The 18127-nt window shown below is 40.9% G+C and overlaps 1 protein-coding gene across 1 annotated transcript; it reads right to left on the bottom strand.

Annotated features, from left to right (window-relative positions):
- Positions 1-2063: 2063 nt before the first annotated feature.
- On the bottom strand, positions 2064-18072 carry LOC136439089 (aldehyde dehydrogenase, mitochondrial-like). Its single transcript, XM_066434265.1, has 14 exons — positions 17848-18072; positions 12602-12706; positions 12236-12376; positions 11503-11582; positions 11043-11092; positions 10305-10366; positions 8705-8833; positions 8175-8288; positions 7190-7289; positions 6519-6703; positions 5181-5345; positions 4690-4847; positions 3960-4074; positions 2064-3286 (listed from the first exon to the last, which is right to left on the bottom strand). The coding sequence occupies exons 1-14, from the start codon at positions 17959-17961 to the stop codon at positions 3254-3256; spliced, it is 1551 nt and encodes a 516-aa protein (XP_066290362.1). The 5' UTR covers positions 17962-18072; the 3' UTR covers positions 2064-3253.
- Between the last annotated feature and the right edge of the window lie 55 nt (positions 18073-18127).

The following is an 18127-nucleotide window of genomic DNA, read 5'->3' as shown; positions in this document are numbered from 1 at the left end:
AGTTGCGGATTCTTTTATATTTTAAAGAAATTCGCAGTTTCAAGCGCCAAATTTGAGGATTTTGCAAACAATATTCGCTTGGCACTTGCTCAGTAATGCTTGTAATTGATATGTGATGTTTTTGCTCCTCCTGGATCACCTTCCGTGTGCACAAAAGATTTTTCTTGATTTCACATAGAAGCCACTTAATAGCACAACGGATAAACGCACACTCCATTTAATTGCACCGAATCCCCAAATCCCAAACCAGTTCCCATTCACTTCATTGTTAGTGACTCTGCATATCTATGCGGCGAATTGTCACCAATGCCGGATAACTACACCAAATTTGTTCAAACATCGTCGACAAGTTAACTAAAAAGGCTAAAATGGGCATCACTTTCTGCACTTCTAGATCTTGAATACAGGAATAAAACACTTGTCGGCTGCCATACCACTGTTTTGTCACTTCAAGTCATGTTACAATGTTTATGGTCTCTATATTGAAACTTAAGGCATCTTATTTTCTTGTGCCCATCTTTTTTGCGTTTCGGCGCATGCGCGCCGGGACGCATTGTCCTGGCTTTTACCTTCAAGGAAGGAACCAGGAAAGCTTGGTTCAACACTGTGTCGCACACAATAAGACCTTATATGGCAATACGTTCTCAAATCCTTGTATAGCCGTTGCCTTATATGGCAAGAGAGCACGAAAAGGCAGGCAGGCTAGATTTGCATGTGACACAGGACGGCGACCGCATGTAACTGCTACAACTGTTCGGAAATATCATTGCATTGTGGTTTCGGACTTTGATATCCTGAAAAATGACCATATTACATCTATTCCACAAGATTGCAGAAGAAAAAAAATGATTTCGTCAAGAAAACGACCAAAAATCGGCATAAATGATACCATATAATGAGGTTATAGCATTACGTGTATAAGCACCGCAGCTTGGCCGATCTGGCAACGCGAAGCACTTTGGACCCAGAAGATCCGGGTTCGTGTCCGTGCATGGATTTTTTTTTCTTTTTAGATATTGAATATCAAAAATATATATTGATATTATATTAATCTATCAATATCATATTTATGAATATCATTTTTTTTCATTAATAAATAAAGAAATATTTTATATTTGTTATTTTTAAATATTCATTTAATATATACAAGGCCTTTGTCTTATGAACAGGACTTCATAGATTCCAAACCCGGCATTCGAATTTTTCTGTTCATTGTAATGGAAAATACCGTGCAGCGGCTCCTATGCGCGGTAAGATGATTCTTGCAAAACACTCGCCACTAAACTTCTATCCCCGATGTAAACAGAGGCTCTTGATGTTGTTTGCAAAACAGCGATTCTTTGTTACAGTAGCAAATGCTCCATTGTTCAGTATCGACTTCATTCAGACAACACGGACGTGGAAAGTGGCGCCCCTCGGCACAAAACTATGGGAATTTTCATGAATTTTAGCAAAATTACCCAGGAAAATAAGGAAGAAATGTTGTAAATGCGGAAACCAGAATAATACGGATGAGGTAGCTGTTGATTTGTTTGACATTTGGTAGTCATTTTAGATAGAACCTTAGCTGTTATGAACTTCTATTTCACTTAATTACCATAGTGCTGATGGTACTTTTTCAAATTTTATGTTTTATTGCGTGCCATGTACATTTAATTACATTGATAGCTTTTATAATGAGCCTATTATACATTTTACAAATAAGTACAAGTTGTAGGCCAAGACCAGCTTTTTCAAAAGCACTTAGTGACGTAACTTCAAAATTGCTTTCCCCAATCTGCCTTTCTCTATTAAAACAGTACTCATTTCCCAAAATGACAATTTTTCTTATAGACTAAACAGCCCTTGAGTGACTTCCTCTGGCAGATTTTACTTCAAGTAAAGGGAAAAGAGAATTCACACTCATAAACATAGCCGAAACGCCAGCTTTTTTTAAAAGCTCTTGTTTCACTCTCACATCAAATTTGGAGTCTGCAGGGATGTCATCCGTAAAATCTACTTGCTGTGGCCTTACACTGAGAAAAAGACACAAGAGACTAAACATGCCACCCATGAGAAAATAATCATCAAAAAGAAGCAAAATGTTTTTTATATATATTCCCATAAACATAATTCACAGATAGATTTAGGTACAGTGCATACCAACATTTCTATGTCGGTATATGTATCATCATTCTGAATATGTTTGAAAATACATGTCTGTAGTGCTGACCAAATATTTCTCCCATAAGAATATAACCACTTTGCAAAAGAAAGCATATATATTTTCATAAGCATAATTCAGAGAAAGATTAAAGTACAGCATATATCAACACTCCGATGTGAATATATGTATCATCTGATCTGATTATGTTTGAAAATACACAATTTTTTTTAACAAAAAGGCACATTTACTTGTAACTAGTCTTTCATAATTGTCCTGATGATATCAAATCTATATTTTGTAGGGATATATGCATTAGGTCACATCAATTTATTTTCTTGGTTGTCAGACAAGAATCAGCTAAAATTTGCAATGCAAGATGACAAGATAAAACAGAGGGCTAGGGGGAAAGTTGCATCTAACTATATTCGCTCCCTTTTGTGTACTATAGACTTTCACTCTGACTCTGTTTTGATGTTGAAATTCCTCTTCAGCACGTTGTTTTAGATCAAAGAACCAGGAAATTAGATAGGTGTGTACTACTGTAAATCACTTTAATATAGCGGCAGGAAAATATAGCGGTTTGGGGGAAATGGAGTGGGTCAGGGCACTTCATTTTAATGGTGGGAACAAAATTTCTGTCTCAAATATTAGTGATGAAACATTTGCAATGATGAAATTTTGCTAAATCAGCTAAAATTAAGTTACAATTAACAAATCAAGAATTACAGTATTAAGTAGTATATTCACTCTAAACTCCAACAAAAAAACTCACAATGGTTCACCATTTCTATGGAATTACCTGTGCTGAGCATACATGTTACAGGGATTGAGTTACTGGAATGCAGGGAAAAGCATGATTTTTAGTGTAGACCACATACCAACTTTCCTATATTAATTCAAGGTGCTTCTCAATGATCCACGTTTAACAGATAAATAAGCGCAAAGACAAAAAGCCTTGAAATTGTCTCCCGTGTTAGAATTACACATGTTAGTACATTTGTACTCCGAAATCTCAAACAACCCCTTTGTGTGGCTCTGACTACAGCATTAGGCTGTAGCACTACAAAGCGGGGGGTCCAGTAGTGCGGTGTTGAGTTCTGCATCATCTCAAGCGTTCTTCTGTGGGATCCTGATGGTCACCTGGAGAAAACACGACAAAAAATCAAATAAAGGTACTGAAACTGTAAGTTCTGCTTCAATACCAAGGTCACATACCAGGGGGTCCAAAATTGTCCTTGACCTTTGTCTTCCCAAGACTTACCCACATACCAAATATTATTGTAATCCATCCAAAGGTTCTTGAGTTATGCTGACTACAATATCTGGAGACACAAAAAACACACCGACAGACAAACACACACAGACACACACAATACCACAAGTGTTCAGACATCTCACGCCACCGTAAAATATCTAGAGTTCCTCGTATGTATTGTTCAATTGTAGTTTATCAATTATGCAAATAAGGTGTGATTAACATTACATATATCCACTGACCACTCACTCTGCGGTAAATGTGACAAGCATATGAGAAAATACAAACAAACAGACTTAAAACAATACCTCCGACCCTATGAATAAGTTCCTCTTCCATTGACTCCTTATCGAAAAGAGAACGGGTCCATCCCGGTGTGAGAGGATCAAGCCTATCAGTCTGGTCTTACACAGCCCGTATACTTACTGTACAAAACTGGTGTGTTACGACTAAAGGCAGTTTATTTACTGGCTATGCATGAAATTTGACTACTGTACATGTACATTGCGTACGTAGGATAAATGCATAATGCACATACAGTTTTTAGAATTGACTTACAGTTTTGACTTCCGTGTAGGCCTCCAGTCCGTACTCTCCCAGTTCACGTCCAGACCCCGACTGTTTAAAGCCCCCAAAGGGAGCCGCAGCATCAAACACGTCGTAGGTGTTCACCCTGGATAGAACAAAATTTAATGTAAACCAGAAATACATGTAAGAGTTTGCTAGCAAATACGGACCAATTCACGTTGTAGTGTCCGTGTGATTCATGTCGCAGAAAAATTGTAAGCAGGTGACAAAATTAGCATAAGTGAACATTGTATGTTGTTATCATTAACAAGTACTAGACATAGTCATAATATGTTCAGGCGGTACTGAAGCACAGACTAGTGACCCATGATGGTACTACATGTACAGCCTAGAAACTATCAAAACAGTGCTTACTCAAGTAGACAGTAAAACTTGAAGGCAGTGTAGAAAGCCAGAGCTGACCTCTGCTTCAAGAGCAGCTAATTTGCTCCAGCTTGAATGACACAGGCTACTCATTAGGAAAATGACAGCTGATTTAATGGCTGTGCCACAATACCTTCAAGGTGAGGGTGTCGATCTATAATTCTCCAAAACCTAAAAATACTGCTACGGTGCTCAGAATCACCACGGTTCATACCTAAATAACTACCAACATTCCAAAACAGCTGCAAACATACATGTACAAACATAACATATATAGAAACAGCTAGTACCCCGGTAACAATATGTGGCTTACAAGTATGCCAAGTGCTGTACATACCAGACAGTCCCCCCGCGGAGGGAGTTTGCCATGTAGATGGCCCTGTCGATGTTGGAGGTGAACACGCTGGCGGCCAGACCGTAGGTGTTGAGGTTGGCACGCTCCACAACCTCGTCTATGTCCTTAAAGCGGGCAATCTGCTGTACAGGTCCGAAAATCTACAGCAACAGAAAGAAACCAAGATCCAATGTGGGTAACTTTATATGTGTAAAGAAACTGGGAGTTTTAGATATTACCTTTATCACAACATCTATAAAGGTTCTATATATGTAATGTGGCGATATTGTTGGTTATTATGTTATTATGTAATAAGTGCTAGTTGTGTTTTTAGTTTTTAATATCAGGGATACCTGAAAAACAGGCTTGTTACCCTAGTATATTTTCCCTGTATAAATGGATACATGAAAATGAAATATTCACAACCTTGCACAATTCAAAACTCGTTAGAAATAAAAAATAAGAAAAACAAAAAAGTTTGTGTGTGGCCTAACCTCCTCGTTGTTGATCCTCATGCCATCCTGAACGTCGGAGAAAACGGTTGGCTGGATGAAGTACCCCCTATCTCCCGCCCTGTCCCCGCCGCAGTTCAGTGTCGCGCCTTCCTTCTTACCGCTCTCGATCAGTTCAATGATCTTGTTCATCTGCTCCTCATCAATCTGTTCAAGAAAGTACAGTTAATGTTTCATAAAGAAATGCAGTCACTGAACAAAAGATAAATGATCTCACATTAATCTATGTCTCGTTGATTATAGTTCGTTGATTCTGCCAACAAAGTTTTGATTAACATTACATGTGTCCATTGATAACTTAAATGGTGAACTTGACTGACATATGAAAAAACACAAATAGACAGATCAAAAACAATACCTCCCCCTGGATTTGTAGCCTCTTCCATTGACCCTATGACCTGGAATGTCTGTCATGTCTGATACATGACTAGTTCTACCACCTCTGAACTCTATATCCTGTTACTCTGGCAAGTGTGACCATTTTCCCACTGACCCACACTCACTCAGTTCCTGCCAGTCTCTACTGACAGTATATTTAAATAACTATGGGCAAATCAGAAAACAAAGGCAACCTCGTCAAACAACTCCCAACCATACTGAAATTCTGTGGCAGTGCCAAAGAAAGCAGCAAGGGGGCAAAAAAATATATATCAATCTGTCAATAAGTTCTAGCCACATATCCCAAATGTCAATTCACCCATATTTTCCCCTTCTAAACCAGGCACCCATCTTATTCCCTGGTTTTCTGAATAAGAACAAAGTGTTGAAGAGGAATTTCAACATAAAATTTGATTATAGTTCGTTGATTCTGCAAACAAAGTTTTGATTAACATTACATGTGTCCATTGATAACTTAAATGGTGAACTTGACTGACGTATGAAAAAACACAAATAGACAGATCAAAACAATACCTCCCCCTGGATTTGTAGCCTCTTCCATTGACCCTATGACCTGGAATGTCTGTCATGTCTGATACAGTTCTACCACCTCTGAACTCTATATCCTGTTACTCTGGCAAGTGTGACCATTTTCCCACTGACCCACACTCACTCAGTTCCTGCCAGTCTCTACTGACAGTATATTTAAATAACTATGGGCAAATCAGAAAACAAAGGCAACCTCGTCAAACAACTCCCAACCACAGATGACCTTGGTCACAACTAACTCCCAACCATGGTCTGGAGAAGTCTGGGAGGCCATGGTCAGCTGTGTGTGACAGGCTAGGGGCTTTACTCCCAACCATGGCTGACTATGTGTGACAGGTGCTTAGTCATTATGAAAAATGAATGAGTGAATCCTGACTGCCATGTTGGTCTGACCTGAGGCCCTTGCTCGCTGTTGGGGTCGAAGGGGTTTCCCACGGTCCTCCTCTTGGCCCTCTCGGTGCTTCTCCTGACGAACTCGTCGTACACCTTGTCCTCGACGTAGATCCTGCTGCCGGCGCAGCAGCACTGGCCCATGTTGAAGAACAGGCCGAAGTGAGACTTTTCCACGGCATAGTCCACTGTCAGGAAAACAACAGTAAAAATATAGATATTCTGCAGCGGTGGCAAAGAAAGCAGCAAGGGGGCAAAAAATCACTCTTTCAGTAAGTTCTAGCCACATATCCCAAATTTCATTTCATCCATATTTTCACTACTAGGCCAGGCACCAATCTTATTTCCCGGTTCTCTGAATAAGAACAAAGTGTTGAAGAGGAATTTCGACATAAAATTTGTGAATTAGTGGCCTCTTCTATTGACCCCGTGACCTGGAATGTCTATCAGCTGTCTAAGCCAAGTTTGATACATCAACTAAATTTACCACCTTATTTCACTCCTGCAACGCTGAGCTTTTGGCCTTTACCTCCTGTCACTCTGTGGTGAGACGTGCCTATATATGTACATATGTTTAGGATGTGGAAATACGGACACACAACGTCACAAGCAAACATATAGTACTAACACACTGAAAACAAAGCCTTCATACAAGGAGGCAACCAGCAACTTACAGTCAGTGTCGGCAAACACAACGTTGGGGCTCTTCCCTCCCAGCTCGAGCGTCACCCTCTTCAGGTTGTCGGCAGCAGAGCGCTGGATAATCTTCCCAACCTAAAGGCAGATTATAAATTTCAACAGGTCTGGTAGGGAGAAAATGGAGTGTTGGTTGTGGTTTTAAGTTTGCAGTTGAAACAAGTGAATAGGCAAGCTGGAGGAACAAGCATGTTTGTGGTGGTTTTAAGTTTGTGGTGAACTGCGAAAACCAAAAATAAAATAATTACAGACCAAAAAGCACCCATGACAATTTCAACATTTACAGTATCATAAATTTACAGTACAAAGTCTTTCTCTTGTTGATTTTGATCATTCCTCTGGTCTTCTTTGGGATAACGGAGGAACCAATCTCTGAAACCTGTATTGTGACTCCCCTATCCTTGGTACTAAATAACCTTGAAACCTGTATTGTAACTCCCCCTGTACCTGGAGCAGAATGACCTTGAAACCTGAATTGTAACTCCCCCTGTCCTTGGTGCTGAATGACCTTGAAACCTGTATTGTAACTCCCCCTGTCCTTGGTGCTGAATGACCTTGAAACCTGTATTGTGACTGCCCTGTCCCTGGTGCTGAATGGCCTTGAAACCTGTATTGTAACTCCCCCTGTCCTTGGTGCTGAATGACCTGGAAACCAGTCTTGTTACATCCCTGTCCCTGGTGCTGAATGACCTTGAAACATGTATTGTGACTGCCCTGTCCCTGGTGCTGAATGACCTGGAAATTAGTCTTGTGACATCCCTGTCCCTGGTGCTGAATGACCTTGAAACATGTATTGTGACTGCCCTGTCCCTGGTGCTGAATGACCTTGAAACCTGTATTGTAACTCCCCATGTCCCTGGTGCTAAATGACCTTGAAACCTGTATGGTGATACCCTTGTCCTTGGTGCTGGTATAAATTAATCCCTCCTCCATAATAAAACAAAGTCAAATGAACTGTTGTACCTCAGTTGACCCTGTGAAGGCGACCTTCTCGATCTCGGGATGCTCAGCGATGGCTGCCCCGGCGGTCGGGCCGTAGCCTGGGATCAGGTTGAGCACACCTGGGGGGAAGCCAGCCTGCAACACAGGACAATAAGGCAGATCATGGTTTAAACTGCATAGGCGTAGTGGGATGCAATGTGGGAAATATGTCAATGCCGCGTGCTCTGAAGTTGTTGTCCAAGAAGAATCCCTAGAGCTTATATTTTAATTTGTATAGATTTCATATTGATTGCTGTTGTTGCTTTTTAACTCTAATGTTTATTGTATATTAAGATCGTTTTTACTGTAGTTTCAACATATTTCGTGTGACTTGTACATTTGTTACATGCAAGTTGTTACCAATTAAACTGAAACTGAAATGGTGTCCCAACAGAAATGTGTGATTTTTACAATTTTGAGGTAATAAAACAACAGAAACTGCTGTTTCTTCCTTGAAATTTTGATAATAATCTCCCATGAACTAGTATTAAGGGAGAAGCATTTCACCGTACCTCCTTAGCGAGCTGAGCCACGTACAGTGCCGTGAGCGGCGTCTGTTCCGCAGGTTTCATCACGACGACGTTGCCCGTGGAGAGAGCCGGGCCGAGTTTCCACGCCTGCATCAGGAGGGGGAAGTTCCACTGTGCCAGGGGAAAAAACAGCTCTTAGTTTCAAAGTACCAGTAAGATACACAGTCAACCTGTACAAGTGACCACCTCTACATAAGGATTACCTGGCCATTGATATAGTCAAACATGACCATCTGGCCAATGTGACCATTGTTAGGACCTTAGATAATTGTCTCCATTGACACAAGCACTAGGAATCCTGTCTGTGGTGCCCAACTGTCCACATAGACCAGATTTTATCGGTCCCCTGAGTGGTCTTCTTGGGCAGTTTTGACTGCACTCAGACTATTTGTTACATCAGAAGTTGTTTAATGCCTTTCATTGAGTGTGCGTGTGTTTTGATTACAGGCCATGAATTCTGTCCCTTCACTGAAGATGAAATCTTTTACCTTCATAGTGCAGGCATGCCATGCATAATTTGTTCATACCTTCAATTCACATTGAGCACATTTATGGGCTAATGTTGCTTTTAGCAAAGGGCAGGGTTAAAGCATTATGTTAAGCGGGTTACCTTGAACACATTTATGGGCTAATGTTGCTTTTAGCAAAGGCCAGGGTTAAAGCATTATGTTAAGTGGGTTATTTTACAAACTTACTTTGGTTGAGCTTGACAAGAAATATTCAAAGTAGTAATCGTACAACTATATCAGATTACATGTATGACGTCTAGATCTAAGATGTCTGCAGATGACGTTTGAGCCACCCTCATTAAATCAGGACCCCTATCGCTCCATGTTACATCGCTCGCGAAAGGGGCCCTGATAAGAACCACCGCCAGACATGGTTCTGGCGACATCGCCAACACTTGCTCATGAATAATTAATGAGCTGGCCTTATTTGGCAATGAGCGGACTGACGAACTTGTCTCCAGACGGAAGTCGCGGACAAGGTCGGTGGGCTTGCTCGGCTTTCGCTGCCGCTGGGAAGCCCATATAACAGAGGCTCTTCCCTCCGCCTGTTCTTACACTTAGAAATACGTCCCTGCCATCAAGCAATGTCTATAGGGTGGACTGCTGATGCTGACGAAGCCGCTCTTATCCAAACATGTAAGTCTTCCACAGCTGAAGCAAAACTATCGGCTGCCATTTGTTTTGGGTAACCAAAGCAACGATGTAACCCGTAACCTGATTGGTTGATAGCTTCCCAGCGTTCTTTGCACGTTTGCTTTCGATGAGGGGAAGCAGGTGACGTCGCCAGAACCATGTCTGGCGGCGGTTTTTATCAGGGCCCCTTTCGCGAGCGATGCAACGTGGAGCTATAGGGGTCCTGATTTAATCAGGGTTGTTTGAGCAAGAACAAACATAACAAAGAAAAAAAAAGGTGAATTTAAAGAGATGCAGCGTCAGTAATTCCCATGTACATGCATACTTGAAATAACCAGGACTGGTGTTTTACACACTCTTGAGAAGATCTTTCAATGCAGCAGTTTATATTAGACTACCCAGCAGACTTATGAGAGTTGATGTTACTGATGTTTCCTTACCGGGATGATCTGTCCACAGACACCGACTGGCTCGTGGCGGGTGTAGCAGAAGAAGTCTCCATCTGGAACAGAGACAATTATTGTGACTAAAAATAGAAAACTTTGTTTATGCTTTAGGGCAGAAATATTAATACATGAAATCAAAACTCTGTAATTTTGCATTCAGGGTTTTTCTAGAAAAAAATTGCAAGGGGGAGCATTGTGAGGGAGTGGAGCAACCAATCTGGGGGATGATGTGGAAGGGGGTTTCACAGAATGAGGAGTTACTTTCAGAGAATTTTAAGTTAAAATGCTGTCATTTTAACATGATTAACACTATGACATTGAATTTGTGAGAGCCACTCCCTACATGTATAAGCTGGTTCACCGTTTACACTGTGGAAGAGCAGTGAGATGAATTGTGGGTTCCATGAACCTTTGCCAGAACCTTAGGCCACACCAATTTTTTCTTGGTTCTCGGACAATTGAAAATATTTGCTATTTGAAAATATAGCAAGCGCACATCATGAAAGCAGAGGGCATGGAGGAAAACTTCAATATGACTGTATTCACTCCATGAAACTGAGTTCACTGAGGCATAAACCTGGTCTTCAGGCTTTGTTTTTAATATCTTCCCCAGTTTAGCTTGATCTTAGAAAATCTGAGAGCCAACGAATCAAATCGGTGTGGCCTAACAGAGGGGAAAAATGATCTCCGGCATTACCCCACTTTGGACTAAGACTATAAACGATGACCTACCAATCGGAATGGTCTTGCCATGGTTCTTTCCTGCCCAGCCAGCATAGTACCTGTAACATGATAAAAACATAAACATACAAATATTTGACTGACCTGAAGCCACTCTCTCATTGGTTGAACCGCTAATTGGATTGCTGACATTGGCTGAATTGTAATGGACAGTCATGATCTGTCTATTGAAGAATGAGGCATGATGCTTTTCAAGTAGCTAGTAGTAGTGCAATGCATCTTTGCAACAGCTTGCATTTTCAGCCAAGAATAATAAGTCCCTCTTACTCTTTTCGATAAGTGTGTTGGGTTACATGCAGAGGTTTGAGGCTAACACCTGAAGCTTCCTTATACACAGGGCGAATGCAATCCCAGCTGGGGCCAACCCTGGGATCAAACCCCTGCCCACGGATCCACAGAATGATAATAATTGTGCCAGAGCACACATGTTTGCTTTGAGTGTGAGATGTACCTGTAGCACTTGATGCTGAGTGCCAAGTCTGTGGCAAAGGACACGGAGAAAGGCTTCCCATTGTCCAGGGTTTCCAGGTTCTGTTGGAAAAAAAACACATTCAGCACAAAACATTTGACAACAATGGAATGTTTAACTTACAGTAAAAAAAAAAAAGGGCACAACCTTCACTGAAATGTATCTGCTGTAACATTCATACATGTTGTATTCTAGCCATCAACCAGATGAAAGTATCATAAGCTGAAAAGCAGGAAGGTCGAAGAATCAATTAGAATAAGAAAAAATATTTTGAAGGGTCTCCCTTTTCTCTGATTCAGAAGTGCTTAGAAACTCTAATCAACATCCAATGTACCTTACTCCTTTACCTTTAATTAACTATATACCATTGATCATCTATATAAAGAATTGACACTGTATAAACTGTATAGCCCAAACTTACACTGCTGAACATTTATAAAAAGAAGTGTATAACTGCACTAACTGCCAGGTACTCCATGTCCCTAATGCCAGAGATAAGAAAGGTATAACAGTACTGTACTTGCTGCCTGGTAACTTACACTACTAATCATTGATTAAAAGACCTGTATTAAGTAATGTGCGACTGTAAGGACTCTGATCCCTAATAACAACAATGGTCATTAAGTGACACTACTTACTGCCAGGCACTCTCTAACCCTATACTTACAGTTACGCTAGTGATCATTTATACAAAAAAGTGTATAACTGTCCTTACAGCCAGGTACTCCCTGTCCCTCTCCATGAGATCTGCCAGCCGGTTGAGCAGCACACCACGGTAGGAAGCATCCATTGTTCTCCAGGGGGAGCCCAGGCGAAACGCCTCCTTGGCGGCCTGCACTGCAATGTCCACATCAGCCTAGCATCAAGATAAAGGACAAAGTGAACATTTTGACATAATTCTTTAACATATCTTGACATTGATGTTTATCAATTACACTAAGACATTTACATGCTCAAACTTGCACATGCAAGTGGTATTTTGAGCCCTGCAAACCTACCTTGTCTTTTGTATTCCTATTACTATTACATCCTTAAGATGCAATAAAAAAAGAAATTAAAGCAAAAAACAAACAACACCTACCTTGTCCCCCTCTGCCACCTCACAGATGACCTCCCCCGTGGACGGGTTCAGCGTCGGGAAGGTTTTCTTGCTCACCGAGTCGACCCACTCATTGTTGATGAACAGCTGTATGTGGTTACAGAAAAATCACACATGTAAATACAAAATCTTATCAATCTGAACCAGGGCCCTTACCAGTTCTCAATTCCAATTGACAGAAAAATCTTAAAATGAATACTTTAATTCACTTTATCTTCATGGTAGCAAAATTCACTGAACTTTAACTTCACGATGGTAGTAAGTTTACAGAATGGAAGTGTGAAGGAATCATAAATGATAACAACAACAGGATTTTTTCACGGTGACGATAAGTTCATGGTACAGAGGTGACTGTGAAAAGAGTGAACATAAAGTTATGTTGACAGTGAAAGAAACAAGAGTTACAGTTCGATCTTTTTACATCATTTTTTCTCTTAAATTAAATTAATCAATGTCGAAGCCTTTATAGGGAAAGATAAACTGGTGTAATCCAACTGTCACTCTAAAAAGTAAAATGACAACCTACTCAATGGTAGAACAGTTCAGCCGTTTACTATCCTAAGGTATCAAAATTTTGACAAGAAGACTTTCAAATCATTGACTATGTTATGTTCTGTTGTCCCTGAATTCATTGTGTTGATTTAACAATACAAAAATGACAACTACAGTTGTGATGACATTTGAGCATAATTTTCAACACAAATACTTGCATCTAATAGTAGTACCTTTAGTTACTAGCGATTTTGTTCCATCGAAAAAAACCCAGAAAGGGCTGAGTCTTAGTTAGAGTGAGTTACCAATGCCATCACCTGTTTTTCCTTTTATCTATATAGTTTCTAGGCTCCATAGCCGTTCCTACAGCTGCCTCCCTGGAGTGAGTCATCCAGGCTATCTTACTAAAAAAGATCACATGCTACAGGGTCATTCAAGGACACACTACATCCAGCTGCACCCAATCAAACCCACAAACTTGTTTATCTAGCATCTCCACTGAGAGGAGGATGATACATAAAACAGGATAGTCAAACTTCAAAAACTTTAAAGAGGGTCTGCATGGGGGGATCCTGGCAATGCTTTACAGTACAGTCAAACCTGCCTAGGTGACCACCTTTTCAACGCGACCACCTGGCCATGGCGACCGCTTTTTCTCGGTCCCGAAAATTTTCCCCATAGGCACAAACATTAAGCGGCCTGCCCAAGGCGACCACCCGTCCAACGCGACCGCGACCGCCACAAATTGGGACCGCACAGAGCACAATCCCTGCTCATGGCGACCACGTTTTTCCGACGTGTGGTGACATGGAATTTTGCTGTCGCATTTTGCGGAAATGTTTTTAAGACCTTGACGGACACAAATATATCAAAAGCATTGATTCCTCCATGAAATGTTTTGATAAAACGTTCCCACTATAAACTAAATACAAAGGATTGTGAATACTTAGATATCGATGTTGTTGTGCCTATCGTAATCTTATAGTTTACCGCAAGCTCGGTTCGGTTTGAACTCAATTTTCAAAACGATCACGTAGTGCATGGCGTCAAAAAGTCAGATTTCACAGAAATTACTATCTATTTCTTGTATTTTCAATAAAAATGTGTCTCTATCTTACTAAATTCCGCGGGAAAATGACTCCGCGATGGAGGGCAAAACGTTGGCCGAGACATGTTGTTTCTTAGTCTGTGACGCCATCTTTGTTTCAGCGCGGCATAACGCTGACTTTTCTAAAACACGACGCTTCTGTGTATGAATATCTAGACTACTCTCATTATTGATGAAAATTGATATTCTTATATTCTTGTTATTTCCATGACTCTCACAAACCTTTATTGGGCGCTGCTTGCTTGTAATCGCCGACGCTGTGCGTTCTGCTCCACTGTTACCTTTCGATGCAGTCGCGTGCTCGGCGGCGGTATCACAACTTTCCGTTTTCATCCTTCAGTTGTCAGATCGAAAACTTTTTGCCGCTTTAATCCAGCGGTCGGCGCCCAAAAGAAGGCTGGGGTCAGCAGGTGTTTTCTAGGGATTTGTCTCAGGCCTTAAAACCTAGATTTTATATGCGCGTGTGTGTGTGTGTGTACTTTTACTTTAACGTAACGTGTGAATGCGGGAGGGCGCTGCCAGGTCATCGAGGCAGACATTGTTTTTAGTCAAAATTATGACGAACATTTGTTCACGATGTAACGGTATACAAATATTACAACGATAACGGAAAATGTAATTTCTGTAGGATCTTTCTGTCAATGAGAATTGAACCTGGTGGGGGTCATGCTGTCTAAAATCACATAATTTTCCATCCATCTACGTGGTACACGGCATTTGAACACCTCGAGCTGGAAACATGTTATGATTGGAATCCTCTTCATGGCGACCACCTGTCCATCGCGACCGTTTTTGCTCGGTCCCCCGGGTGGTCGCCTTGGGCAGGTTTGACTGTATATGTAAATTCAGGGGGACAACAACGCTCCCTCAGCAAACTATCAGTAGCGGGATGAGACTGTCAGTAACTGTTAAGTTACTGATGATGATTTCAGCAACATTTCAGTGAATCATTACTGTCACTCCTATTGATTGCTGACAAAGTTTCCTATCAGTCCTCATTACTGATCTCTTACTGTTGGTCTTTATTGTACTGACATCCTCCTGGTTATTACAGACATTTTGTGAATAAATTATAACTAGTAACATGAGATTTCAGTATCATAATGCATTAAAGTTTGCATTGTTTTAATTTCGCAGTGAGGAGAAAATGGAGTGTTCATGGTGGTTTTAAGTTCGCGTTTGAAACAATAGTAGCGCTACAGTCATAGGTGGGCAAACCGCAAACATAAAACCACCGCAAACATTTCTGCATTTACAGTATCAGTACTCAGCTGTCAGTACTGATCAATGAATAAGAATCTCCTGATAGTTTCCTAAGGGATAAAGCCTTCAATGACAAGCTTCAGATCATCAAAAGAGATAGCATAACATCTAGAGATCTAGCAAATGACTCATCAGTAATTGCTGCAATGACGTAAAGCTTGAAGCGAATTCCTCCAGACATAAAAGACAAAAGGTCACGGTTCAAACACATAAGTGCCTCTTGAAGGTCATAGAAGACGTCACTTAATTATAATATTATGTTTCTTTGAGTGAAATTATCCGAAAATGATGAGACCTGGACAGATAATTATGGTAAGGTCATTTTCATTCAAGAACTGGGGCATATGGCCTAAGGGGTATTTGTTCACATTGTATTTGGAAGGTTGGGGGTTCAAACCCTGCACTCAGCACTTCTGAGAAAGAGTAGTACTAGTATGGGAGTTAAACACATTACCAGTGGACTACCCTGGGAGACCGTCTGACCCTGTTTAGGCACGATCTAACCCACTGCAAACATGTTTTTTTAATGTTTGCGGTTGGAAACATCAATCTATGGTATCATGGTTTTGACATGGAGAGGTTACCGTGGTACTGAAAACTGCAAAAATAACATTACTAGTAACACCATTGCAAACATTTCGAGATTTACAGTATCTCTAGTCCATGTAGTCTGTGTATTGAAAACACGTACACCGCTAAAGCGTGTCGTACCGGTATAAACATGACTCTAATCAGGCTTCAGGTTTTCTTGTGAGACTTTTGTTTAAACTTTCGTTCAACCCTTCAGTACACCAAGTTTCACCCCATTTGAATTACAAACACTGGGCTAAAAATTAACAACTTACATGTTCCTGAGGTCATGATCAGGTCTCTTCAGGCATATAATTTGTACAAGGCTAAGGTATCACACCTACAAAAACCTGATACCAGAAGGGAGAAAGTAAACACATCATAATCTAAACTAACTTAAAACTATTGAATTAGGAATATGCTTGATGAAAATCCACGGACGACGTAAAACTGGATTGACAACATAGTTAAGGGATTAGACTTTCACCTCCTCAACTTAGACAGGTCTAGAGGCGTCTGGCGGTCTGCTAGTATAAGACACAACGTCTATGTGCAAGCACTTCTATCCCTTGCAAGACGGGGAAAAACTTGAGTGTGTGAGTGAGTGAGTGAGTGAGTGAGTGAGTGAGTGAGTGAGTGAGTGAGTGAGTCTTATAATGTTGTGATTATGGTGGATCTTGGCAAACCAAATCCTTATCTTTGCATCCAGACCTTCATGTCAATAGTGCTTCATGTTCCTCTTCCCAAGAAAATCATCCACTGGCTCATTGAACATAAGAAGGTTACATGAGCCAGAAGATGATTTGCCTCAAGGCACAATTATCTGCTCCCGTCAGGTGGCACTTTCAGAGTTGCACGACTAGTCTGAACAATGAGCGAAGTCACGCATCCTTTGTGAACAATGGCCTTGTAGTCATAATATGTGCTGCTTGCACCATTGGAATGCAGAATGGTTAACAACGTATCTTCTCTTATGTGTCCCCAAAACACCTTATATCTGGGGGTTTTACCCCCAAAACATGTTAAAGGGATACGTTGATGAAGGGTAGACATCCAGGTAATAAGATACACCAAAAATGATTACTCAAGCAACTGGATAAGATTTTGAAACAGTCAGACGTTTCAGACAGCATCCACTGTTTTTTGTCAGTGACTGATGAAAGACAGTGGATGCTGTCTGAAACGTCTGACTGTTTCAAAATCTTATCCAGTTGCTTGAGTAATCATTTTTGGTGTATGTTAAAGGGATGTCCAAAATCTTAACATCATCCTCATGGTAGAATCCCCTCAAAATAATGAACTGTCCCTATGATATTTGGGCTGTAGGCGCCATGATGTCTGCAGTATTTAAAATGGAAAGTGTGCCAAAATCGTAAAAAGATATGCAAACGTGTAAAAACAATCATTATGAAACTACAAATTACGATTATAGAAAAATTCCATATACACCTGGTATGAATTTCCATGCGATGTCAGTTTAACTATCCTTGTTTTAAAGCGCAGCTTGAGGTTTGCCATGCAAGGTGCCTGAGGCCATGGTAGGCGTGACCCAGGACTGAACCTTCGGTTACCTTATACAAAGCCTCTTGCTCTTCAGTCTTGTACCTTGTTTACTTCTAAAGAAACTTTCCCCGGACAAATTTTTCAGAAACCCGGTACCTCAGAATTACAACAATAAAGGAAACGTGTGCGTAAATGCATACGAATGAATAACACAGTCCATTACGTTTGAACTGTAAATAAACCAGAAACATCTCGTCAACTTTGACAAAAGACAAGAAGATAGTTATCAAACCTGGTTGCATCGAATGTCCGGGCTAGGGTTCGGTTTTGGCGCCGCTGCCGTGGAGTACAGGGCTTGGGACAGCGCCCTGGCGGAGCCGAAGCGATTCAGGACCGTTCGCAGCATTGTTGGGCCAACAAACGCGGACAGGTTGGAGATTTATGGAGCAGAAAGATCCCTGCCTGCAGCGACTGTAAGTCCTCTTCCGTATGAATTCACGATGCGACGAAGCTAGTCCTTTAGAAGGCATAGAAACGCTACAAAGTTTTCTGTCTACTATAGAACACAACCG

This window comes from Branchiostoma lanceolatum, chromosome 1 (assembly GCF_035083965.1).
Source record: "Branchiostoma lanceolatum isolate klBraLanc5 chromosome 1, klBraLanc5.hap2, whole genome shotgun sequence".
Classification (NCBI taxonomy): domain Eukaryota; kingdom Metazoa; phylum Chordata; class Leptocardii; order Amphioxiformes; family Branchiostomatidae; genus Branchiostoma; species Branchiostoma lanceolatum.
Note: the sequence above shows the minus strand (reverse complement) of the source record. Positions and strands in the feature narration are given on the sequence as shown.